This window comes from Geotrypetes seraphini, chromosome 2, assembly GCF_902459505.1.
Source record: "Geotrypetes seraphini chromosome 2, aGeoSer1.1, whole genome shotgun sequence".
NCBI lineage: Eukaryota > Metazoa > Chordata > Amphibia > Gymnophiona > Dermophiidae > Geotrypetes > Geotrypetes seraphini.
In genome coordinates this window covers 89,726,823-89,752,191 of record NC_047085.1, presented here as the reverse complement: position 1 = coordinate 89,752,191, position 25,369 = coordinate 89,726,823, and the positions used below count along the sequence as shown (strand labels likewise).

The 25,369-nt window shown below is 47.6% G+C and overlaps 1 protein-coding gene across 3 annotated transcripts in view; it reads right to left on the bottom strand.

Annotated features, from left to right (window-relative positions):
- Positions 1–25,369, bottom strand: part of LOC117355891 (trichohyalin-like) — a 178,607-nt gene that overhangs the window by 93,759 nt on the left and 59,479 nt on the right. For all 3 annotated transcript variants that reach the window (XM_033934974.1, XM_033934976.1, XM_033934975.1), the window contains one exon: positions 12,331–12,515. In XM_033934974.1, the coding sequence (XP_033790865.1) occupies positions 12,331–12,515 (185 nt within the window). The remainder of the gene's footprint in view (positions 1–12,330; positions 12,516–25,369) is intronic.

The window sequence follows — 25,369 nt, the reverse complement described above, 5'->3', positions numbered from 1 at the left end:
TAAGATCTGCTCTTTATCTCTCCAGTTCAAATATCAGGCAATAGCAGATCTGCTATGCATGTCTCCTGCTCTCTCTGTGGGCCAATGCGATGAGCGCATTCATAGACAAAACTGCCGGACCCACATGCTAGGCCCAGCTGCTCGGGGAGCCAGGAGTGAAAGAACCGGAATAGATCATTGTTCTTCACCAATTCTGGTAATCCCACCACTCTCAGATTATTCCTCCTCTGATGGTTTTCTTGATCTTCCAGCTGTTCTGTAAGGTGGGAAACCTGTTTTTGGAGAAGGCTGATCTGAGTGAGCATGTGTTGTGCATCGTCTTCCTGCTCTGATACTCTATGCTCTACTTCTGTGAGTTTTTTTAGATTGAGAATCAAGTTTATCATTGATGCCCTCTACCACTGATTGCAGTTTATTTAACCGATCTTCCAATGCCGTGGATAAAATGCGGGACACCTCCTGTGCCCAGGAGCTCACAGTTGCAGATTCTGGAAGAGTTCCGTCCGCCATCTTGATTATAGATAGTTTTCCCTTTTCATGAGTAGACTTCAGGGTTTTGGCAGGCATTTCCGTCGTTCTGTTCCACAGAAAAAGTGCCATGCGATGCCCCTTTCAATTCTGTACCCCTTGGAGGCAAGATATTCAAGACAAGTCAATTTAGCAGGGAAAACGGAGATTAATAGCCAAGAGTCTGTGGAGCCCAAGTGAACCATGTTTTACCAGGCAGCATGCATCACGTGATGAACCCCTTGTTTTTATTCTTTATGCAAGATCCTTTCAATACGTTCATACATTGATATACCTTGTTGTGAATCTTTTATATATGCATTGGTTACCTCAAAATTGGTAACATCGTGTATTCTGGACTTCCTCAAGTATCTCTTAAGAAATTACAACTGTTCAAAATACTGCTATTAGAATTCTTACTAATGCCCAGAGATATGACCATGTCTCTCCCTTATTTAAGGAGTATCACTGGCTTCCTATCAAATACTGTTTAATGTCTAAAGCTTTAACTTTAGCATTTAAAGTACTACACAATGGGCAACCTGACTATCTAGCAAAATTGCTTGTTCCATATAAACCTAATCTTACCGTACACTCATCAACCTTAAATTGATTGACCCCCCCGACCCCCTTCCCCCAAACTGGAACGAGGGAGCCCAAGCCCTCCTGCTGGAAGGTGAATCCCACACCACGAACCCCCCCCCCCGAACCAGCAGGAGGGAGTCCAAGCCCTCCTATCGTAAGGTGAACACCCCCCGCAAGCACCCCACCCCCCAAACAACCTTCCGTCCCATCCCGGACCCCCCCTCCCCACCACTCTGCCCCCCCCCACACTAACCTTAAGGTTGGCCGGACGGACGGGTCCGTGGTCAGGCCAGCCAGCAGGCCTGCCATCCTTGGAATGGCGGACCTGCCGGCTGGCAGAACCATAAACCCGTCCTTCTGGCCAACCTTAAGGTTAGTAGGGGGGTCCAGGGGGGTTTCAGGGGATGGGGGCTCACAGAGGAGGGGGTGTTTGCATTCCAGCAGGAGGACTTGTGCTTTCCCGCCACCGACGCAGCAACCGAGACAGGCCAGGCGTGCGGCCCATAAGCCTTCCCCCAAAGTCAATTCTGACGTCGGAGAGGAAGTTCACACTGCATAAACAAATTCAGGATAGGGACGGGTGGTTCATCATAGTATTGGGGAAAATTGGGGACTGAAATTTAGGGACTAAAATTAGTCCTTTGTAACTTATATGCCCTGAATGTCTACTGTTATAAATTTTTCTCCTTGGTCCTCACCTTATTATCAGGCTATCCTGATTACCAGCTGATCCTGGGGGGAGTTCTCAATATAACAGCAGATCTGGGAGTGGACTGCAAACTAGAGAATGACACGGTGGCAGTTACCCGCGGCTAGCCGCATTTAGCCGCGGGTAACCCGCCAAAACGGGGAAGAAAAAATAGTGGCCTCTGCGGGACGGGGACAAGGCCATTCACCGCCCCGTGGAGCGGTGAATGGACTTGTCCCCGCAGTGAGGCAATCAAGATTGCGCGGTCCCCGCCATCTCCCTCCTTCCACCTCACCTTTGAATTGGAAGAGCACCGCCGGTTGAATTTCTGCCAGTCCGTGCGAAGAAAAAAAAAAAGCCTCTCCTTTTCTCCTGCTCCTACCGCCATGCTGCAGCTACTAAAGCCGACAGGAAGTCTATCCGACGTCAATTCTGACGTCGGAGAGGACGTTCTGGGCCAGCCAATCGCTGCCTGGCTGGCCCAGAACGTCCTCTCCGACTTCAGAATTGAGTCGGAAAGAAGACTTTCGGCTTTAGCAGCTGCAGCATGGCGGTAAGAGAAGGGGAAAAGGATGGAGGCTTTTTTTTTTTTTTTTTTTTGAGCGGCAGGGAGGCAGCAAGCTGGCTTTGGCTAGGGAGGGAGAAAGGTAGACAGGCACAGGCAGGCAGGCAGGCTTTGGGGGTGGGGGTGGGACAAAGTGTGGAAGGCAGTGAGAGGGACATAGGAAGGAGGCACTAGGGGCACTAAAGACAGGAAGGGGCATTAAGGACATGGGAAGGAAGCACTGGGGGCACTAAAGACAGGAAGGGGCATTAAGGACATGGGAAGGAGGCACTAGGGCACTAAAGACATGGGAAGGAGGCACTGGGGACACTAAAGACAGGAAGGGGCACTAAGGACATGGGAAGGAGGCACCGGGGGCACTAAGGGAATAGGAAGGAAAGAGGGAGGGAATAGAAAGGGACAATTCTTGGGCCTGAGTGCAGAAAGAAAGAAATGAAAGAAAGGATACACAGACAGAAGGAAACACAACCAGAGACTCATGAAATCAATCACCAGACAGCAAAGGTAGGAAAATGATTTTATTTTCAATTTAGTGATCAAAATGTGTCAGTTTTGAGAATTTATATCTGCTGTCTATATTTGTCTATTTTTCAATAGTTACTGAGATGACTGAGCTTGCGGAGATGGGGCAGAAACAGGGTTTTAAAATTTTAGTCCTAGTAGTTTTGCCGGTCCACAAAATAATTATTTTATTTCTGCCAGTCCATGGGTGTAAAAAGGTTGAAAACCACTGATGTAGAGTATGCCGGCTTTCTTTTTCGCCAAGCCGCACTCGCATTGATCAATCTTCTCTTCTCTTGTAACTTCCTGTTTCTGGTTACGTCAGAGGAGAATATTGAACAAATGAGCACCCGCACATGCGGCTGGGCGAAAAAGAAAGCCGGCATACTCTACATCTAAGGTGAGATGGAGGGAGGGAGATGGCGGAACACTGCAGTCAGTCGGGTGTCTGCTGTTTTTGAATCACTGCCTGCCTGCGCTCACGTTCCAGATCCTCCTGCATTTTTAGTGTGCACAATTGACCTGATTCGAGCTATAGGTGAACATGGGGGACACGTCATTGAAAGGGAGGACAAGTTAATTGATTTATTTTATGTTCGGTTTTTACTACAGGGCAGAGGCACTGAAACAGATTCTCAGTGCAGTAGTAGTAGTAGTGGCAGAACTCTCCTGTCTTCATGGTGTTTCGCAGTACTGAGGCTTATATGGATGCTGCGGGGACGGTGACGGGGCGGTGAATGGGATGGCAGTGGCGGTGATGGGGTGGTGAAAGGGATGACGGTGATGGGGCGGTGAAGGGAACGGCGGTGACGGGGCAGTGAAAGGGATGGCGGTGAAGGGAACGGCGGTGATGGGGCGGTGTAGAGGATGGTGGGCCGGGGACGGTGCAGTGACGGGGACAGATTTTTTCCCCGTGTCATTCTCTACTGCAAACCCTCAGAAAGGGTGGTTGATGCATGGAACAGTCTCCCAGAAGGGTTGGTGGAGACAGAAACTGTGTCTGAATTCAAGAAAGCCTAGGATAGGCACGTGGGATCTCTTAGAGAGAGGAAGATATAATGGTTACTGTGGATGGGCTGACTGGATGGGCCATTTGGCTTTTATCTGCCATCATGTTTCTATGTAACTTGTGCAATGTTAAATACAGTAATGATTTTAAACATATTCTAATATTATGTGCATAGGTTTGTGTCTTGCCCACACTGTGCAAAGATTGCGCCTGTGTGTATGCCCACCTGCAATCTACATGCTATCGGAGGTATCCACATAGTTATAGAATAGCGCTTAGGCACATATCCAGCAAATAGATGCATATATGCTAGTAATCTAAACATTTACTCTACAGAATTACATCTATATTAGAGAATAGGGTGGGTTGAAAGCATTCAGGGACAGGCAACAAATATTCAGAGAAATAATACATATGGAGGGGTATTTTTGATACAACATTCAAACTGGAAAAAAAATTTATAGGAAAACATGCAAAAAACTAAGTCAATAATGAGAAGTCAATTAAAAAATACAAAAAAATATATCTGATGGAAAAGTATCTTCAGGAAATCAAGTGGTTGGTCCTCCATAGACACCATTAAACTTTATTCCTTTGTCTAACCCAGTGGTTCCCATTCTTGTCCTGTAGGGCCACTAGCCAGTTAGGTTTTTGGGATAGCCCTAATGAATATGCACGAGAGAGATTTGCATATAATGGAAGTGACAGTTATGCAAATCTGTCATGCATATTCTTTAGGGCTATCTTGAAAACCTGACTGGCTGGTGATCCTCCAGGACATGGTTAGGAACCACTGGTCTAACCAGAGAAAAATACAGTTGCATAAAAGCACAGTTACTTACCGTAACAGGTGTTATCCAGGGACAGCAGGCAGATATTCTTGACTGATGGGTGACGGCACCGACGGAGCCCCGGTACGGACAATTTTAGAGTGATTGCACTCTAAGAACTTGGAAAGTTCTAGCAGGCCGCACCGCGCACGCGCAAGTACCTTCCCACCCGACGGAGGCGCGCGGTCCCCAGTTAGGATAAGCCAGCTAAGAAGCCAACCCGGGGAGGTGGGAGGGACGCAAGAATATCTGCCTGCTGTCCCTGGATAACACCTGTTACGGTAAGTAACTGTGCTTTATCCCAGGACAAGCAGGCAGCATATTCTTGACTGATGGGTGACCTCTAAGCTAACAAAAAGAGGGATGGAGGGAAGATTGGCCATTAGGAAAACAAATTTTGTAAAACAGATTGGCCAAAGTGTCTGGAGAATGCATCCAGACAATAATGAGATGTAAAAGTATGAACTGAGGACCAAGTAGCAGCCTTGCAGATTTCCTCAATAGGAGTAGAACGGAGGAAAGCTACAGACGCTGCCATAGCTCTAACTCTATGGGCCGTGACAGAACCTTCCAGTGTCAGTCCGGACTGAGCATAACAGAATGAAATGCACGCTGCAAGCCAATTGGATAACGTGCGTTTAGAAACAGGATGTCCCAATTTATTTGGATCAAAGGACAGAAAGAGTTGGGGAGTTGATCTGTGGGGTTTAGTACGCTCCAAATAGTAAGCTAAAGCCCGCTTACGGTCCAAAGAATGTAAAGCCTGTTCTCCAGAATGAGCAAGAGGTTTTGGAAAGAAAACAGGGAGAACAATTGATTGGTTGAGATGAAATTCAGAGACAACCTTAGGGAGAAACTTTGGATGGGTACGCAGAACCACCTTGTCGTGATGAAAGACTGTAAAAGGAGGATCAGCAACTAGTGCATGCAGCTCACTGACCCTCCTGGCAGAGGTAAGAGCAATGAGGAAGACCACTTTCCAAGTGAGAAACTTGAAAGGAGCTGTAGCTAAAGGTTCAAATGGAGACTTCATTAAGGCGGAAAGAACCACATTGAGATCCCAGACAACAGGAGGAGGCTTAAGAGGTGGTTTCACATTAAAAAAGACCCCGCATGAATCTGGAAATCAAAGGATGAGCTGAGAGAAGTTTACCATGAACTGGCTCATGAAAAGCAGCAATAGCGCTGAGGTGGACTCTGATGGAAGTAGACTTGAGGCCAGAGTCAGATAAAGAAAGAAGATAATCCAACAAGGTCTCCACTGCAAGGGAAGTGGGATCATGGCGATGAAGAAGACACCAGGAAGAAAACCGTGTCCACTTCTGATGGTAACATTGAAGAGTGGCAGGTTTCCTGGAGGCATCCAGGATAGAATGAATGGGCTGAGACAAAAGAGTATCATGTGAAGTCAGCCCGAGAGATACCAAGCTGTCAGGTGCAGAGACTGGAGGTTGGGATGCAGAAGGGTCTCCTGATGCTGAGTAAGCAGAGAAGGAAACAATGGAAGAAGAATAGGCTCCCTGGAACTGAGTTGAAGTAGAAGGGAGAACCAATGTTGCCTAGGCCACCGTGGAGCGATGAGAATCATGGTGGCTTGCTCCCTCTTGAGTTTGAACAAGGTCCGGAGCATTAGAGGCAGAGGAGGGAAAGCATACAGGAACAGATTGGCCCAATCCAGAAGAAATGCATCCGCTGTCAGACGGTGAGGAGAGTAGAGTCTGGAGCAGAAGAGGGTCAGCTGATGATTGTGAGGAGCTGCGAAAAGGTCTACTTGAGGAGTGCCCCATTGAGTGAAAATGGACTGGAGAGTCAAAGGATCGAGAGTCCACTCGTGAGGCTGGAGAATCCTACTGAGATTGTCCGCTAAGGAATTCTGCTCTCCCTGAATGTAGACCGCCTTTAGGAATAATTGGTGATCTGTCGCCCAAGACCAAATCCTCTGGGCTTCCTGACACAAGAAACGAGAGTCTGTCCCACCCTGTTTGTTGATGTAGTACATTGCAACTTGATTGTCTGTGCATAGTAGAAGAACTTGAGGGAAGAGAAGATGTTGGAAAGCCTTGAGAGCATAAAACATTGCTCTGAGTTCCAGGAAATTGATGTGATGCTTCTTTTCCTGGACTGTCCAAAGGCCTTGAGTTTGGAACTCGTTCAAATGAGCTCCCCAGGCATAAGGGGAGGCGTTGGTGGTGATGACAAGTTGATGAGGAGGTAGATGGAACAGAAGACCTCTGGAGAGATTTGAGGATATCAACCACCATTGTAGAGATTGACGAAGAGATGATGTCACAAATATGTGTCGTGAACATGGATCCGTCGCTTGGGACCACTGGGTAGCTAGGGTCCATTGAGGAGTGCGCAGGTGAAGACGTGCGAAGGGGGTGACATGAACTGTCGAGGCCATGTGACCCAAGAGTATCATCATGTGCTTGGCAGAGATGGAGGGTAGTGGAAGCACCTGCTGGCATAGAGATTGAAGAGTGTGAAGACGGTTGGACGGCAGGAATGCTCTCATGAGGACCGTGTCCAGAACCGCTCCTATGAACTGAAGTCTCTGGGTAGGAATGAGATGTGATTTGGGTAGATTGATCTCGAACCCCAGAAGCTGTAGAAAAAGGATGGTCTGGTTGGTGGCAAGGAGCACTGCCTGAGAGGAAGTGGCTTTGATTAACCAGTCGTCCAGGTAAGGAAAGACCTGAAGGTGATGCGAGCGTAGAAAAGCAGCCACCACAATGAGACATTTGGTGAACACTCTGGGAGAGGAGGCAAGGCCGAAGGGTAGCACCTTGTACTGGTAATGACAGTGATTGATCATGAACCGGAGGTACTGTCTGGAGGCCAGATTGAACGGAATGTGAGTGTATGTCTCTTTGAGATCGAGGGAGCATAGCCAGTCGCCCTGATTGAGAAGAGGGTAAAGAGTGGCCAGAGAAAGCATTCTGAATTTTTCTTTGACCAAGCATTTGTTGAGATCGCGAAGATCTAAAATGGGTCTGAGATCCCCTGTTTTTTTGGGGACGAGAAAGTAACGAGAGTAGAATCCCTGCCCCTTTTGATCTAGAGGAACTTCCTCTATTGCGTTCAGAAGGAGGAGGGATTGAACCTCCTGAAGAAGGAGGGAAGACTGAGGAGTGTTCAAAGCAGACTCTTTTGGCAGACTTTGGGCAGGAAGAGTCTGAAAGTTGAGAGAGTAGCCGTGGCGGATGATGTTGAGGACCCATTGATCCAAGGTGATGAAGAAAGTAAGACGACCTCCTATGGGTTGAAGAAGGTGGGCAGATGGTAGAAAACTGGCTATGCCCTGGAGAACGAAGTCAAAAGAGTTGGGTAGACTTCTGTTGTGGAGGTGGCTTCACCGGTTGCTGCTGTGGTGGCCTAGGGGTTTGTCGTTGTTATTGACGTTGCCGCCTAGGCTGTTGATGAGCTGGTGGTAAGGGGCGAGCCACATAGCGGCGTTGATAGGCCGATTGTTGCCTGAAAGGCCGGGTAGGCGGAGTCTTCTTCTTGGTTTTCAGAAGAGTATCCCATCGAGTCTCATGGGCGGATAGTTTTTGGGTGGTAGAGTCCATGGATTCGCCAAAGAGTTCATCCCCCAGGCATGGAGCATTAGCCAGGCGATCTTGATGGTTGACATCAAGCTCCGACACTCTGAGCCAAGCTAGACGACGCATGGCTACATACATGGCCGTGGCTCTGGTGGTAAGTTCGAACGTGTCATAGATTGACCTGACCAGGAACTTACGGAGCTGGAGGAGAGAGGAAGAACACTGATGAAAAGCAGGTTTCTTGCGGTCAGGGAGGTATTTTTCAAAGGAAGCCATGGTGTTGATGAGATGCTTGAGGTAAAAAGAAAAATGAAAAGCATAATTACCTGATCTGTTAGCCAGCATAGCAGTCTGGTATAACCTTTTGCCAAATTTATCCATGGTCTTTCCTTCTCTGCCAGGAGGGACGGAAGCGTACACACTAACTCCTGCAGACTTTTTAAGCGTAGATTCCACCAAAAGAGACTCATGTGGAAGCTGCGGCTTATCAAAGCCAGGTATAGGGATGACTTTATATAAAGAATCTAATTTACGAGGAGCTCCTGGTATGGTCAAAGGAGTCTCAAGATTCTTATAAAAGGTTTCTCTCAAGATATCATGGAGAGGTAATTTGAGAAATTCCTTTGGAGGCTGGTCAAAGTCCAGTGCATCAAGGAACGCTTTGGATTTCTTGGACTCAGCCTCCAAAGGAATAGAAAGAGATTCACACATCTCTTTCAAGAAAGAAGTGAAAGAGGTAGAATCTGGCCTAGAGGATGGATCTGGAACAGACGGATCCTCATCAGCCGATGAACACTCACTCTCAGAAAGAAGAGGCTCTTCGGAGTCACCCCACAGATCAGGGTCCTTAATTTGGGAACTGCGATCCCGAGACTCTGGTGTGGAAGGCTCAAGGTGCCGGGTTTTGCGTACCGACTTACCCGACCTCAAGGAAGCAGTGCCAGGAGAAGTGAAAGGCTGTATCGGTGCCGAAGTTTGAACAGCCTGATGCAGTGCTCTCGGCTCCGGTGCCAGAACAGGCATGGAGACTGAGGAAGCCGAATGAACCGGTTCCGATAAGGTAGAAGCAGACAATAGAGGTTGCTCTACCGTCGGTACCGGGGGCTCAGACCGGACCGGAACTGGAAGGTTCGGTGCCAATAGAGCAGGCAGGAGCTGTTGCAACTGTTCCTTAAGCTGCACCTGGAGGACAGCCGCTATTCGGTCGTCCAGCGAAGGCACTGGTACCGCTTTTTTCTTCTGCGGTACCTGCAGTGCCGCTCGACGCCCCGAGGATGAGGAGCCCAAGGTCGAGGGACTCACCTCAATAGGGGCGGAGCGCTTCCGCGGGCGCCTCGCGGTCAGCAGGACTGGGCTCGCTGCCACCGAGACCGGAGGACACTCCAGCGGGGAAGGCTTCTTAGCCGGCTTACCTGAGTGTTGCGACGCCGGCGCGGTGTCGAAGAGGTGGGTGCCGACTGAGTTGGGGCCGATGCCGGTGTCGATGTCGCAGGGTCAGACATATCGGCACCGAAAAGTAACCGTTGCTGAATTTGACGGTTTTTTAAAGTTCGTTTTTTCAATGTGGCACAGCGGGTGCAGGTGGAAGCCCTATGCTCGGGACCCAGGCACTATAAGCACCAGTTGTGCGGGTCTGTCAGAGAAATGGGCCGTGCACACCGCTGGCACTTCTTAAACCCTTGCTGGGGGGGCATGAAAGTAAAAACGGCTTCTGCCAAATCGAAGGCCGAGGCCTCGATGGTGGCAACAGGCCCCGCCGGGGCGAAACTGAATAAAAGAAAAAGAAAAAGCTTTTTTTTTTTTTTTTTTGAAAAACAATAAAATAATAAAAGAAAAAAAGGAAATACTATTTCCTCAGAGGTTTTCGCGAGCGGGAAGGCGATTGGAAAAAATCTTTTCAACAGCCCTTGAAAAGGACGCGTCTTCTTAGCTCCGCGGAAACTAAGAAACTGGGGACCGCGCGCCTCCGTCGGGTGGGAAGGCACTTGCGCGTGCGCGGTGCGGCCTGCTAGAACTTTCCAAGTTCTTAGAGTGCAATCACTCTAAAATTGTCCGTACCGGGGCTCCGTCGGTGCCGTCACCCATCAGTCAAGAATATGCTGCCTGCTTGTCCTGGGATAATACTATGTATGCTGTATTTTCACTTTTGTTTGCCAAAAATCTAATAAAAAAGAGACTTTTACAGGCAAAAGATTTTTTTTTTAACATTAATTTATTTACAGGGATGACAATTTTGGGGCCTGCGCTTGTGATCCTGTGCCTCCCTTTTGGAAGGATTACGATTCCACGGGCACCAAGAAAAGATAAGGGAATATCAACTAAGCAAAATTCCCAGGAGATTGAGACACTCATTTTGCTTGTTGCTCATCCCAGTGAAGGCTAAAGTAACAAACTGATCAGTGAATTAACAGCGATAACTTTCTGTGCTTGTCTCTGTGGGAATCTCTTTTCTATCTTTTTATGGTAAGAGTAAAATTGGGCACCCCAACATTCTATCCAATAAAAAATGACCTTGTATGAATCTGACCAAAAAAGCCTGGATGGAACATTATTTCTTGCATCTAGCTCTGCCTGCTTTCTTTTAAAATCCAGTTAAAGGAATTCAGGAACCGAAGCAAACTAATATAGAAGTGCATGTTGTCCTTAGCAGGAATATTACTGTGTGAAAAGATAAAAAGACCAAGTACAGAAGTTTCCAGCCTAAGAAATTAGAGCTCTGTACTTTGAGGCATGTTATAAGGAGTGCTCAAAGAAACAGCTCATGCAGATCATTTTTAGATGGATTGCAGGCTGTGTTTGGAGTAGTAAGCTCTTGGCAGGATGATAAAGTTACATTATCTGAATGCTTACTTGAATTAGTATTGGCTTGTGGGCCAAAACCCAGCCTGCACAGAGCTTTTACCTGACCCTCAGAAGCTCAATGGGATCCTGCTTCCCCTGCCACGACTTGGCTGTCTGCAAGCTTGAGCAACTCAATGCTAGAAGTTTGGGTTGGTCTTGTGGTTTCAAGTCTTGGAATATGTGCCAGGCATATATATTGATAGTTCATTTTGCCAAGAAACATGAATAGCTCCACAGTATTTCTTAAAAATCTAGTAAACCATAAGAGAACTTTGCTAAGCCTATCTCACTTAACTTGCTAAGCAAGAAGTTATAGTTTAGCAGGTCAAAAGCTGCTAAGTCTAACGGTAAGAAATAGTCAGGCATATCCTTCATTAGGCTAACTTTACAAGGGAGAGTGTAGCGCAGTGGTTAAAGCTACAGCCTCAGCATCCCAAGGTTATAGGTTCAAACCCACACTGCTCCTTGTGACCCTGTCCCCCCATTGCCCCAGGTACATGATAGATTGTGAGCCCACTGGGACAGAAGGGGAAAAATGTTTGAGTATCTGAATAAATTCATGTAAACCGTTCTGAGCTCCCCTGTGAGAACGGTATAAAAAATTGAATAAATATATAAAAAACTTTCCTTTTGTTAATTTCTTAACTGCCTCATCTGACCTGATACTTCTGAAAAGTAAACCATATACGAGTCCCAGTTCAATTTCCTATTGTGCCATATTTTCAGTTTATCTCATCCTCTTCAGTAATATTTAGAAGACTGTGACTGATTGGAAAAGTCAGTAAAATCTTGATCTATTAAGTCCAATTTCCATACCTGTCTTGGATCAGAATACCAGCATATTTGTGCATATATAAATATAAAATCCAATATTCTGGCTACACGCATTTCTACAAAATGATGTCTAAATGTGATGGCACAGTTTGGAGCATGAGCAGGGCATACAGTTACATGTATAATGTATAAATACTAATATTTAAGCATTTGTCTTAGTAGTCTAGGCAGCTGGTGTAAATATATGTGTATATTTGCACTGCTATACTAGGTGCCTACTTTCCTTTAAAAAATAGGCTCCAAACAGGTGCAACTTTATAGAATTATAACTAAATGTGATTTAGGCAATATCAAAAATAGATTAAACAGCTGTAAAAATATGAGAAATGCAAAGGGAAAATAGAAGGCTTAAAAAGCCATTTCAACAGACTTTTTACCCACCACCCATAAAAAGTACAAATATCATATTTGCTATAATAGTGTACCTGAGTTTCCAGAAGATTGATATTATGTTCTTTATCTTTTGCAGAGCTAATAGTTTCCCATAGCTCTTGCTGGATTTTTGCTAGTTCTGCTTCTTTATGTACAATGTCTTGAGTGGTAATCGCATTCAATTTCTTCAAATTAGTTACATCCTCTATTAAGAATAATTTTTCTCTAGTATTATTATCTGTGGAAAATAAAGCACAGTTACTTACCGTAATAGGTGTTATCCAGGGACAGCAGGCAGGTATTCTCTACATGTGGGTGACGTCACCAACAGAGCTCCCTAGCAGACATTTTTGCAAGCAGACTTGCTTGAAGACCTTCAAGCTTGCAATTGGCCCGGTCTAGGGCATGCGTCTCCTCAGCGTGGCCTCAGTTCAGATAGCAAGCAAAGAAGCCAACTACGGGGAGGTGGGTGGGTTGTGAGAATATCTGCCTGCTGTCCCTGGATAACACCTGTTACGGTAAGTAACTGTGCTTTATCCCAGGAAAAGCATGCAGCATATTCTCAACATGTGAGTGATCTCCAAGCTAACTATAAAGGGATGGAGGGAGAGTTGGCAATTTAGGAGAATAACTGACTAGCCAAAATGGCCATCACGCCTGGAGAAAGCATCCAGACAGTAGTGAGAGGTGAAAGTGTGAACCGAGGACCAAGTGGCAGCCTTACAGATTTCCTCAATGGGAGTTGAGGGAAGGAAAGCAACAGACGCCGCCATCGCTTGGACCTTGTGGCCTGTGACTTAACCCGGCAGGGAGAAGCCAGCCTGAGCGCAACAGAAAGAGATACAAGCGGCCAACTAGTTAAAAATGGTCCGCTTAGAAACAGAGCGACCCAAGCGATTAGGATCGAAAGAGAAACACAGCTGGGAAGCATAACAATGAGGATCAGTGCACTGCAAGTAGAAGGCCAGCACACGCTTACAATCAAGAGAATGCAGAGCCGCTTCTCCAGGGTGAGAATAGGGCTTCGGAAAAAATACAGGAAGAACAATGGATTGGTTGATGTGAAACTCAGAAACAACCTTAGGCAAGAATTTAGGATGGGTACAGAGACCCACCTTATCATGATGAAAGACAGTGAAAGGTGGGTCCGCAACCAAGGCTTGAAGCTCACTGACCCGAAGGGGAGAAGTGAGAGCAATAAGAAACACAACCTTCCAGGTAAGATAGTTCAAGTGAGCCCGCGCTAGCGGCTTGAACGGAGGTTTCATTAAATGAGCAAGGACCACGTTAAGATCCCAAACCACAGGAGGTGGTTTAAGGGGTGGATGAACATGGAAAAGGCCTTTCATGAAGCGGGAAACCATAGGATGAACAGAGAGAGGCTTCCTGTCAATCGGCTGATGAAAAGCAGTAATGGCAGTAAGGTGGACTCGAACCGAAGAGGACTTGAGTCCAGTGCCAGACAAGTGTAACAGATAATCCAGGACAGCAGATAGGGAGGCACAGATCGGCTCCAGCTGACGAGTAGCACACCAGGAAGAAAAGCGGGTCCACTTCTGATGGTAACATTGGCGAGTGGACTCCTTCCGAGACGCCTCCAGGATATCCAGCACAGGCTGGGAGAATAGGAACGAGGGCATTAAGTCTCGAGGAACCAAGCCGTCAAGTGCAGAGACAGGAGGTTGGGATGAAGAGTGAACCCTGACTCTGCGTAAGCAGAGAAGGAAAAACAGGCAGAAGAAGAGGCTCCCTGGAGCTGGGTTGCAACAGAAGGGAGAACCACGGCTCTCGGGGCCACCGAGGAGCTATCAGAATCATGGTGGCGTGTGTGGACTTGAGCCTGACGAGAGTCTTCAGAATCAGGTGAAATGGAAGGAACGCATACAGAAACAGGTCCTTCCAATCCACCAGAAAAGCATCCGCCTCGAGTCTGAGAGGAGTGTAAACCCTGGAGCAGAAGCAGGGCAACTTGTAATTGAGGGGGGACGCGAACAGATTGATATCCGGAGTCCCCCAACGAGCAAACACCTGACGCAGAGTCACGGAATGGATGGACCACTCGTGAGGCTGCAGAAGACGACTCAACCTGTCTGCCAGATAGTTGTGCTGGCCCTGGATGTAGATTGCATGAAGGAACATGTTGCGGCGGATGGCCCATTCCCAGAGCCGCATCACCTCTTGGCACAAGGACAGGGACCCTGTGCCCCCCTGTTTGTTGATATAATACATGGCGACCTGGTTGTCTGTGTGAATCAGCACCACCCGGTCATGAAGCAGGTGACAAAAAGCCTTTAGGGCGAGGAAAATCGCCCAAAGCTCCAGTAGATTGATGTGACAAAGGCGGTCGGCACTGGACCAAAGACCCTGAGTGCAAAGACCGTCCAGATGAGCCCCCCAAGCATAGGCCGACGAGTCCATCGTGAGGACCTTTTGCGGAGGAGGAGCATGAAGCAGAAAACCTCTGGAAAGATTGGAAGAGAGCATCCACCAACGGAGAGACTTCTTCAACAAAGGAGTCATGACAATGCGTCGAGAGAGAGAATCCCGATCCTAGTTCCTTTGGGAGGCAAGAGTCCACTGAGGAAAATGGAGGTGAAGTCTTGCAAAAGGAGTCACGTGAACCGTAGAGGCCATATGACCGAGGAGGACCATCAGGAGCTGAGCCGGGGTCAAGGACAGATGGGCCACCCTCCGGCATAAACGAACAAGGGCCTCCTGCCGAGGACGAGGCAAGAAGGAGCGGAGACGAACCGTGTCCAGGACTGCTCCGATGAACTCTAGAGACTGGGACCTCGAAGCCGAGACTCTGAAGTTCACCTCGAAGCCGAGACTCTGAAGAAGCAAGATGGTATGATTCGTCGCTCGCAGAACTTCCTGGCGAGAGGACTCTGATCAACCAGTAATCGAGGTAGGGAAACACCTGCAGGCCGCAGAGATACAGGGCCACAGCTACCACAATCAGGCATTTCGTGAAAACCCTCGGAGAGTCCGCCAGGCCGAAGGGAAGAACACGATACTTGAGATGGAGATCCCCCTCCCGGAATCTCAGATACTGGCGAGAGGCCGGTGTAGCCAGTCCCCCTCGTCCAAGAGGGGGTAAAGAGTAGGAAGGGTGAGCATTCTGAACCATTCCCTGACTAGAAACTTGTTCAGAGCACGGAGGTCCAGGATCGGACGCAGATCCCCCGTCTTCTTGGCCACCAGAAAGTACCGGGAGTAGAACCCCATATTCCACTGGTCCGGAGGAACCTCCTCGACTGCTTAAAGGCGAAGAAGGGCCCGAGCCTCTTGTAGAAGGAAAGGAAGCTGAGACCGGCCCAAAGGAAACATTTTTGGAGGAAGGTCTGGGGGTATGTGACTGAAGTGAAGGGAGAACCCCTCCCGGATGATGGAAAGCACCCAACTGCCGGAGGTAAGGCTTTCCCACTGTGTGTAGAAATGATGGAGACACTCCCCAATAGCATGAAGGGAGCCCGAAGGCTCAAACCGGAATTGTCAAAAAGACGGCCCAGGCTTCGCCGGAGCTAGCAGTTTGACCTTAACCTGTCCCTGCTGCTGCGGCCGCTTCGAAGGGGGCCGAGAGAATGCAGGAGTAGTTTTCTGTGGATACCTCCGGAGAGGGATCTTGTACTGCTGGGCCGGAGGGGTCTTCGGCTTTACGCGCACTAGAGAGGCAAAGGACCGCTCGTGTTCCGATGGAATCATCAAACAGCTCATTACCCACGCAAGGGAGATTGGCTAGATGATCCTGGAGATTCGGATCCATATCAACAATTCTGAGCCAAGTGAGGTGACGCATGGAGATCGCAAAAGCCATGACTGTTGAGGACAACTCAAAGGCATCATAGGCCGCCAGGAACATATAGAGCAGGAGCTGGGAGAGTCTCCTCGAGGAGACGAAACTCCTGATGACGAGAATCCGGCACGTCCGCCCGGAACGAGTGGAGGGCTTCCACACAGAACCGGAGATAGGACTTATAGATAAAGTTATAGTTGAGGACACGGTTCGCCATCATCGAGTTTGATAAAGACGGCGACCAAACTTGTCCATCGTACGGCCCTCCCGCCCTGACAGGACAGCAGCGTACATCTTCGAGGGATTGGACTTCTTCAAGGAAGACTCAACCACCAGGGATTGGTGAGAAAGCTGAGAACTCTCAAATCCCTTAAGTGGAATTGTCCGGTAACGGGACTCCAACTTGGAGGGAATAGCCGGGACCGCATAAGGGGTCTCTAGGTTCCGCAGGAAAGTTTGCCGGAGAACCTGGTGCAAAGGCAAGCGGAGCACTTCACGGGGGGGATGAGAAACCCCCATCTCCACCAGGAATTCCTGAGTATAACAGGACTCCGACTGGAGTTCCAGGTTCAAAGCCCTGCCCATATCAGCAATGAAACGAGTGAAGGAAGAGTTTCGAGAAGAAGACTCATCTTCAGGAGGAGATCCCAAACGAGATCTCGGGGCAGCAGAGAAAGAGGGAGAAATCTCCAAGTAGCACGCCGGAGCCTAGGAGTCCCGGGAATGGGAAATCGAGGAGGCTCGGCTAAAGCGCCTCGGAGACGTCGAGGAATGACCCCGCACAAGAGGGTCAGAGAGGATCCCGGAGTTCAAGGGACCCACATGTGGAGCCCCAGAGAAGATGGGGCAAAGGAAAATTCTTCCGCCGGCTTAGAAGAAGATCCTCGGGAAGCAGCCCGGTGCCTCGAGGGAGAATGCACGGTAGAGTCCAGTTCGAGGACAAGGGTGTGCTTGGAGGGTTTCGCGGTCGGAGACCTGCCTCGAAGAGGCGGGGAAGACCGTAACCTTTTAGGTGGAGTGAACCTCGATAAAATAGCCGGGGAAAAATGGGACCCTGTCACCAGACCCCGGAAAGTCACAGGCCCCGAATCCGGGGATGAAGAATCGCTCGAGGGAATCCTGCGAGTCTTACGTGTGCGACCCCGAGGCTCAAGCGAAGTACGCTCAGGCTGGTCAGAAAGGTGGGCCGAGACTGAGGTCAAAGGCGTTGAGGCCGGGAACAGTTGTCTCACCACCGAGGAAAGTTGTGAGGTAAGGATTGCCATAAGCATGTCCTCGAACATCGGCACCGAGACCAAGGAAGGTTGGTTCTGGGGCAGCAGCGCGCTCCTGGGGGGGGGGGGGGGGGACCTCGAGGAAGAGTATTCCCTAAGTGAGGAGGCACGCTTACAATGATGTTTCAAAGAGGCCGACGAAGCGGCACTCGCATGAGACTCCGAGGTAGGCTTCTTTGCTGGCACACCTGAGGAGGCAAGAAGAAAATTACCCGAGGCCGCGGTAGTAGGAGGAACTGAGGCCAGGGTCTTCGAGGTCGAGGGGGACTTTGAGGCCGAGACTTCAAGGCTGAGGCCCCTGAAACCAGGGCCGAGGCCGAGCTCGAGGCCTGTCCTGCCGGATCCATTGGGCCAAACAGTTGAAGAATCTTGGCCACTCTCCAATGAAGAGCACACTGTTGCAAAGTCGCACAACGTGGACACAACTCAGTGCGGTGCTCCGCACCCAGGTACTCTACACACCAACGATGGGGATCGGTGATGGAGATAACCCGGTTGCACTTAGTACAGTTTTTGAACCCAGAGCGAGGCCGAGACATAAGCAAAAATACAGCCGCAGCCCCGCGAGACCAAGCAGCTAGAGCAAGACCGGAGGCCTGGTTGAAAATACACAAAGAAAATAACAAGGACGCGAGCACGCGACTTAAACGAAAACAAAAAAGAAAGCCGCGGTGCAAGAGGGACGAGATCGCACGTAGCAAGGGAGCAGTGCTTCTGGCTCCACGGAAAATATTGAACTGAGGCCACGCTGAGGAGACGCATGCCCTAGACCGGGCGGGAGGGGCACACACGCATGTGCGGGCCAATCGCAAGCTTGAAGGTCTTCAAGCAAGTCTGCTTACGAAAACATCCGCTAGGGGGCTCCGTCGGTGACGTCACCCACATGTAGAGAATATGCTGCCTGCTTGTCTGGGATAATCATGGTTTTAAATCCTTGCTCTATTACCATTTTCCTAAAGAATTTTCAAAATAAGAAGAGCATACTGGTTTGTCAAAGATTTATAACCTGGCAGAATTCTGTGCAAAAAAATAGTCCAAATTCTGTGCATAAAGGCCCAGATTCTGCAAACGGCATCCTGATTGTAGGCAGCGGTAGGCGTCCTACCACTGTCTAACCAGCCAATTGGGATGTACGTTTAAAAAAAAAAAAAAAAGCTTCCGAGGCGGCGCATCCGGAAGCTTAGGGAGGCCCGCAGGCCTCACTGTCTTCCAGCCTTTAACCCCCGAAGCTGTTGCTGCCACCCGACATGCCCATTTCTCCTTATATCACCCCTCTCCAGCACCATGGCACATCTCTCCCTCCATCACTATGCCCAACATTCCTCCCTTCCTACTGTCGAGTTCGTGCCCCCTCACCCTCACTGTCTTCCAGTCTTTAACTCCCGAAGCTGCTGCTGCCACACAACACGTTCCATCCACCCCCCACCTCACAACTCTGGGCAGAGAATGGCCAGGCACATGCAATTGCATCTGACTGGCCCACAAGCTTTCCCCCCGATGTCAATTCTGACATCAGAGAGAAGGTTCCGGGCTAGCCAAGCAGCGATTTGACTGGCCTGGAAACTTCTCTCTGATGTCAGAATTTATGTGGGGGGAAGGCTTGTGATCCGGCTGCGTGCAGTCGCTGCACGTACCTGGCCCATCCGTGCCCGGAGTTGTGGCGGTGGGTTGATGGATGGAACGTGTTGGATGGCAATGGCGGGAGGGGGGGGACGGGGGACGGATGGAGCGTGTTGGGTGGCAGGGAGAAATCTGCGGAGGCTTCAGTGGGGGGGGGGGGGGCAGGCAGGGAAAGATCCCAGGTGGCTGCCAGCCTGTGAACCCCCTAGTGTATGTGTACCACAGGTTGAGAAACACTGTTCTAGCAGAAAATATCAAATTGAACACTGAAAACTTCTCTCTGCATCTGTGGAGCTGGAGATGGCATTTATACAACTGAAGGCCAGGCTACATTTTGAATCAAAAAATCCCCAGACATTATATATAGTCAGCATTCTACATAACAGGTCAAATATCAACAATTTTAGGGAATTTCCAACCAAAAACTGGAAGAAATGCATTTTGGACAACTTTTAGAAACCTCTTAGACAATCAGGTTCAACTGGTCAGAAGGCTGGTAGCAGGAAGCCAAGAACCATTCAAATGGCACAAAATATTCAAGCTGTCAAAAAACTGGTCCCATGGAAACCATTTACTGCCCCCAAGATGATTGAGACGTTTAAATATATCACGGGCCGCATCGAGGTGGAGGACGATATCTTCTTTCTTAAAGGACCTTTGACCACAAGAGGTCATCCGCTGAAAATCAAAGGCGGGCAATTTCATGGTGACGCCAGGAAGTATTTCTTCACCGAAAGGGTGGTCAATCATTGGAATGGACTTCCACTGCAGGTGATTAACACCAGCAGCGTGCTAGATTTTAAAAAGAAATGGGATAAGCATATGGGATCTCTAGCGGGATAAAATCTGAGGGTGGGTCACTAGGTGGGCAGACTTGATGGGCTATAGCCCTTTTCTGCCATATTCTATGTTTCTAGATCTCTATATGCCAAAAATGATTAATACAAGTATTTGACCAGTTTTGAAAAATTATGCTGACCATAGCAAGGGTCTAAGTTTTGGTTTACAGTGTAGAATTTCAGTACAATCTGGTATTTTCATTTAAATTATAGTAGAGAAAACAGAGCTTTCAAGTTTTTCTTTCTTAGTGATTTCCTTCTAGCAGAAAGTATGAAACTATACAGTGAAAAACTTTTCTATGTATCACCCTTATCTCCACAGCCAGCATCTTTCACTCTCTCTCCCTAACGTGACCATTTATTTTTTTCCCATATAACGGGACCATATCCTCCCCAGACATTATATATAGTCAGCATTCTACATAACAGGTCAAATATCAACAATTTTAGGATCCCTGGATCCCGGACCCCCACCCCAGAACTCATTAAATATAGATGGCATACTATTTCGTCTCCACTTTGGTACAATGGCCAAATCCAGTTGAATTAGCATAAACTTGATTTGCATACACTTCCTCCATTATATGCAAATTTTTTTCATACATATTCATTGTGGATATTTTGAAAACCTGACTGGCAAAGGGGTACTCCAGGACCGAGTTGAGAAACACTGTTCTAAAATATGGGAGAAATTTTACGCTGGTGCAGCAGAGAAATGTTAGAGCCAGGCAATGCCCCAATCTTGTTGGTCCTACCATTCCTCCAAGAGGGTCTTGATGAGGGATTGGCAGTGGCATCCCTTAGAGTTCAAGTAGCAGGGTTCTCTTGCTTGCGAGGCGGAGAAAATACGTTGAAACTGTCATTGGCTTTTTGGCTCCGAGTAACAATGACGACTTCTGATTATCCTTTTTGGACTAGCACTGCACGCTCAAGAGCCATGCCATAAGATTAAAGTGTCCCGGATCTTCCAGGGCAATCGGCCCCTGCAAGAGCAAGTCTGGATGCCAATGGAGTTTGAAACTTTGCTCCTTTTGCAGTCGAACGAGATCCACGTATCACGGGCGCCTGGACCAATCTGGTGCTACAAGAACTACTGTTCCTCTGTGATGTGCTATTCAACGGATCACCCGGCCTATCATGGGCTGGGGGAAACACTTACAGTATCCCAGTCTCTGACTATGGCTGAACCAGGGCATCTAGCCCTGCACTTCTGGTTCATATCTTCGGCTGAAGAATTGATTTGCCTTTTTGCTGTTGTCATGAGGTTGAATGTCGAGTGACCATCTTCTCTCAATGACCTGGAATGCTTTCAGGGACAAGGACCATTCTCCTGGGTCTAATGTCTGTCTGTTGAGATAATCTGCTTGAACGTTGTCCACTCCAGCCACAAGCACCACTGAAATTGCCTGCAGGTGTGTTTCTGAAGAACAATGTATTCACCTCCTGCTGGAGCAGAGTACTCCTTGTGTCTCCCTGCCTGTTGACATAGGCCACTGAAGTGGTAGTGCCAGAGAAAACTGACTGCTTTGCCCTCCAAATACTGAAGTTGGTGCAGCACCAGACGAATGAGTGTGGGTTAGAGGTTAGAGCTACCACCTCAGCACCCTGAGGTTGTGGGTTCAAACCCTGCACTGCACCATGTGACCCTAGGCAAGTCACTTAATCCTCCACTGCCCCAGGTACATTAGATAGATTGTGAGCCCATTGGGACAGATAGAGAAAATGCTAGAAGTACTTGTATATAAACTGCTTTGAGTGTGGTTGTATAACTACAAAAAGGCGGTGTACAAGTCCCAATCCCTTTCCCCTTTCCCTCATAGTTCAAGCCTGTTGATACACCATTTCCACTGTGATGGAATCCATTGTCCTTGAACTGAGCGACCATTGCAATGAGCCTCCAGTCATATAAGTTGGCATCTGTTGTTAGGACAACCCATGAATTGATCCGGAGATCCCCTTGAGGACAGAGCCACCAGCTCATGCTGCATCTGGCTGCTGCTGTCTAGGGGAGAGGAATTTGCAAGGAGTCTCTTTGAGGCGACCAGTGAGAAAACAAGGCATCTTGGAAGGGGTGCATGTGCACTTTCGCCCAGGACACCACTCCAAGGACTTGAAGGTAAGGCCATGCAGTAGGCACTGGCTTGGCCAATAGGTCCATAATTTGAACTCAAAGCTTCTGTTTGCATGCTTCTGGAAGAAAAACTCGTTCTTCTTTCATATTGAATAAGACCCCCAAATATTCCAGGGACTGTGTAGGAACTAGTTAGCTCTTTCAAAAGTTCACAATCCATCCCAGGCTCTCTAACACTTCCACAACTGCCGCTACTGCCTTTTCTTCATCCATTTGGATGGAGCTCTGATGCGCCAATTGTCCCAAGTTGGGTGCATATTCCAATCAGTTCTGTGGAGATGAGCAGCCACCACCACCATAACCTTGGTGAAAGTTTGAGGCGCTGCTGCCAGCCCAAAGGGAAGCACTGAGAATTGATATATTCTGAATGTCTACTATTAAATCTCAATTTACTTCTTCCGTCTGTGAAGGAGGCCTATATATCACACCAATGTAAATATATTCACCATTCCCTCTTTCCAAATTGATCCACAGTGCCTCTTACTTGCCCTACAGATCATGCAATTGTTTGGCTTTAATATGATCTTTAACATATAACGCTACTCCTCCTTTTCTTCCTGAACAAATTATAGCCCGGTATAACTACATCCCAGTCATGGTTCTCTGTGAACCATATCTCTGATCGTCACTATATCCAAATCCTCTTCTTCCATCACAGCTTCTATGTAGATCCAGAATCTTGTTTCCCATACTTCGAGCATTAGTATATACTGCTTTCTAGACACTGCCTCCTTTTCCCATCCGTGTAGAGGTATTCAGCGATATACTTACCTGAGGGCTTATACTCACACGGGAACTGCCCCATCACTTCTAGTTTAAAGCCCTCTTCAGTAGATTAGCCAGCCTGCTGTCGAAGACATTTAAGAACATAAGAATAGCCTTACTAGGTCAGACCAATGGTCCATCAAGCCTAGTAGCCCGTTCTCACGGTGGCCAATCCAGGTCATTAGTACTTGGCCAAAACCCAAGGAGTGGCAATATTCCATGCTACCGATCCAGGGCAAGCAGTGGCTTCCCCCATGTCTTTCTCAATAACATACTTTTTCTCCAGGAACTTGTCCAAACCTTTCTTAAAACCAGCTACGCTATCTACTTTTACCACAACCTCCTATTGGTTTTAAAAGTATTTCCCTGCAGTTTCACCGCTTGTCCCCTAGGTTTTCTAATTTTTGACGGAGTTAAAAATCGATCCACTTGTACCTGTTCTACTCCACTCAGGATTTTGTAGACTTCAATCATATTTCCCCTCGGCCATCTTTTCCAAGCTGAAGAGCCCTAACTGTTTTAGTCTTTCCTCAAATGAGAGGAGTTTCATCCCTTTTATCATCTTGGTCGATCTTCTTTGAGCCTTTTCTAGCACCACTATATCTTTCTTGAGATAAGGAGACCAGAATTGAGCGCAATATTCCAGATGAGGTTGCACCATGGATCGATACAGGAGCATTATAACATTCTTAGTCTTGTTAACCAACCCTTTAATAATTCCCAACATCCTGTTTGCTTTCTTGACCACAGCCACACATTGGGTGGAAGGTTTCATCGTATTGTCTACGATGATACCCAGATCCTTTTCGTGGGTGCTAAACCCCAAGGTGGACCATAGCATCTGGTAATTGTAATTCAGGTTATTTTTCCTAATGTGCATCACTTTGCATTTGTCCACATTAAATTTCATCTTTGACAGCTTGTGTGTGTTGATCTTAATTTGACAGAATTTCTTGAGGACTCTCAAGACTTGATACAGGATAGGTCCACTTTATTGGTCTACTGCTTAAATGAAGTGGACAAAATATTGATTTTGAAACTTTATTTTGAAAATAAAGACTAAATTATCTGTTGATAAGATTATGATGTTTCCTGACATGGCCAGACTCATGCAGCTCCGTAGGAAGGCCTTTTTTGCTTTAAAATCCAGAGCTCTAGGTCTGGGAGCTACTTTCTTTTTAAAGTTCCTTTGTAAGTGCTTGATACACTTACAAAATAAGGATTATATTTTTTGGGAACCAACACAATTAGAGTTATTCTTACAGGGTAATGAGAAATAATTTAAAGTGATTATTCTGATTTTGACTGAGGGTCTTTAAATATTTTTCAGTGCTGAGAGTTTAATGAAAATTCCTTGTAAGAACATAAGAATTGCCGCTGCTGGGTCAGACCAGTGATCCATCCTGCCCAGCAGTCCGCTCAAACGGCAGTCCCAAGGTCAAGACCAGTGCTCCAAATGAGTCCAGTCTCACCAATTTAGCATGAACTTGTCCAACTTTGTCTTGAAACCCTGGAGGGTGTCTTCCCCTATAACAGACACCAGAAGAGCGTTCCAGTTCTCTACCACTCTCTGGGTGAAGAACTTTTACGTTTGTGTGGAATCTATCCCCTTTCAACTTTAGAGAGTGCCCTCTCATTCTCCCTACCTTGGAGAGGGTGAACAGTCTATCTTTCTCTACTAATTCTATTCCCTTCAGTATTTTGAATGTTTTGATTATGTCCCCTCGCAGTCTCCTCTTCTCAAGGGAGAAGAGGCCCAGTTTCTCTAATCTCTCGCTGTACGGCAACTCCTCCAGCCCCTTAACCATTTTAGTCGCTCTTCTCTGGACCCTTTCGAGTAGTACCGTGTCCTTCTTCATGTATGGCGACCAGTGCTGGACGCAATACTCCAGGTGAGGGCACACCAAGACCCAGTACAATGGCATGATAACCTTCTTGGATCTGTTCGTGATCCCCTTCTTGATCATTCCTAGCATTCTGTTTGCCCTTTTCGCCACCGTAGCACATTGTGCAGATGGCTTCATGGTCTTGTCAATCAGAACTCCCAAGTCCCTTTCCTGGGAGGTCTCTCCAAGTACTGCCCTGGACATCCTGTATTCATGCATGAGATTTTTGTTCTCGACATGCATCACTTTGCACTTATCTACGTTGAACCTCATTTGCCATGTCGCTGCCCATTTCTCGAGCTCGATTATGTCACGTTGTAGATCTTCGCAATCCCCTGTGTCTTCACTACTCTGTATAACTTCATATCGTCCGCAAATTTAATCACCTCGCTTGTTGTACCAATGTCCAGATCATTTATAAAGATGTTGAAGAACATGGGTCCAAGCACTGAGCCCTGCGGCACCCCACTGGTGATGCTCTTCCAGTCTGAGAATTTTACCCCCATTTACCCCACTCTCTGTTTCCTATGCTCCAGCCAGTTTTTAATCTACGTGAGTATTTCACCCTCGATTGTAACCTGAAAATTTTCCAAATGTATCAATCAATTCTAGCAAACATGGAATAGTAGTTTCTGGATTTCTCAAATAGAGCAGAATATCATCTGCATATGCTGAAACTTTATATTCCCAATCAGAATGAGAAATACCCTGTATCCCCTTTGCTTGATGAATGGCTAATAACAAGGGTTCTAATACAACATCAAACAACAAAGGAGATAAA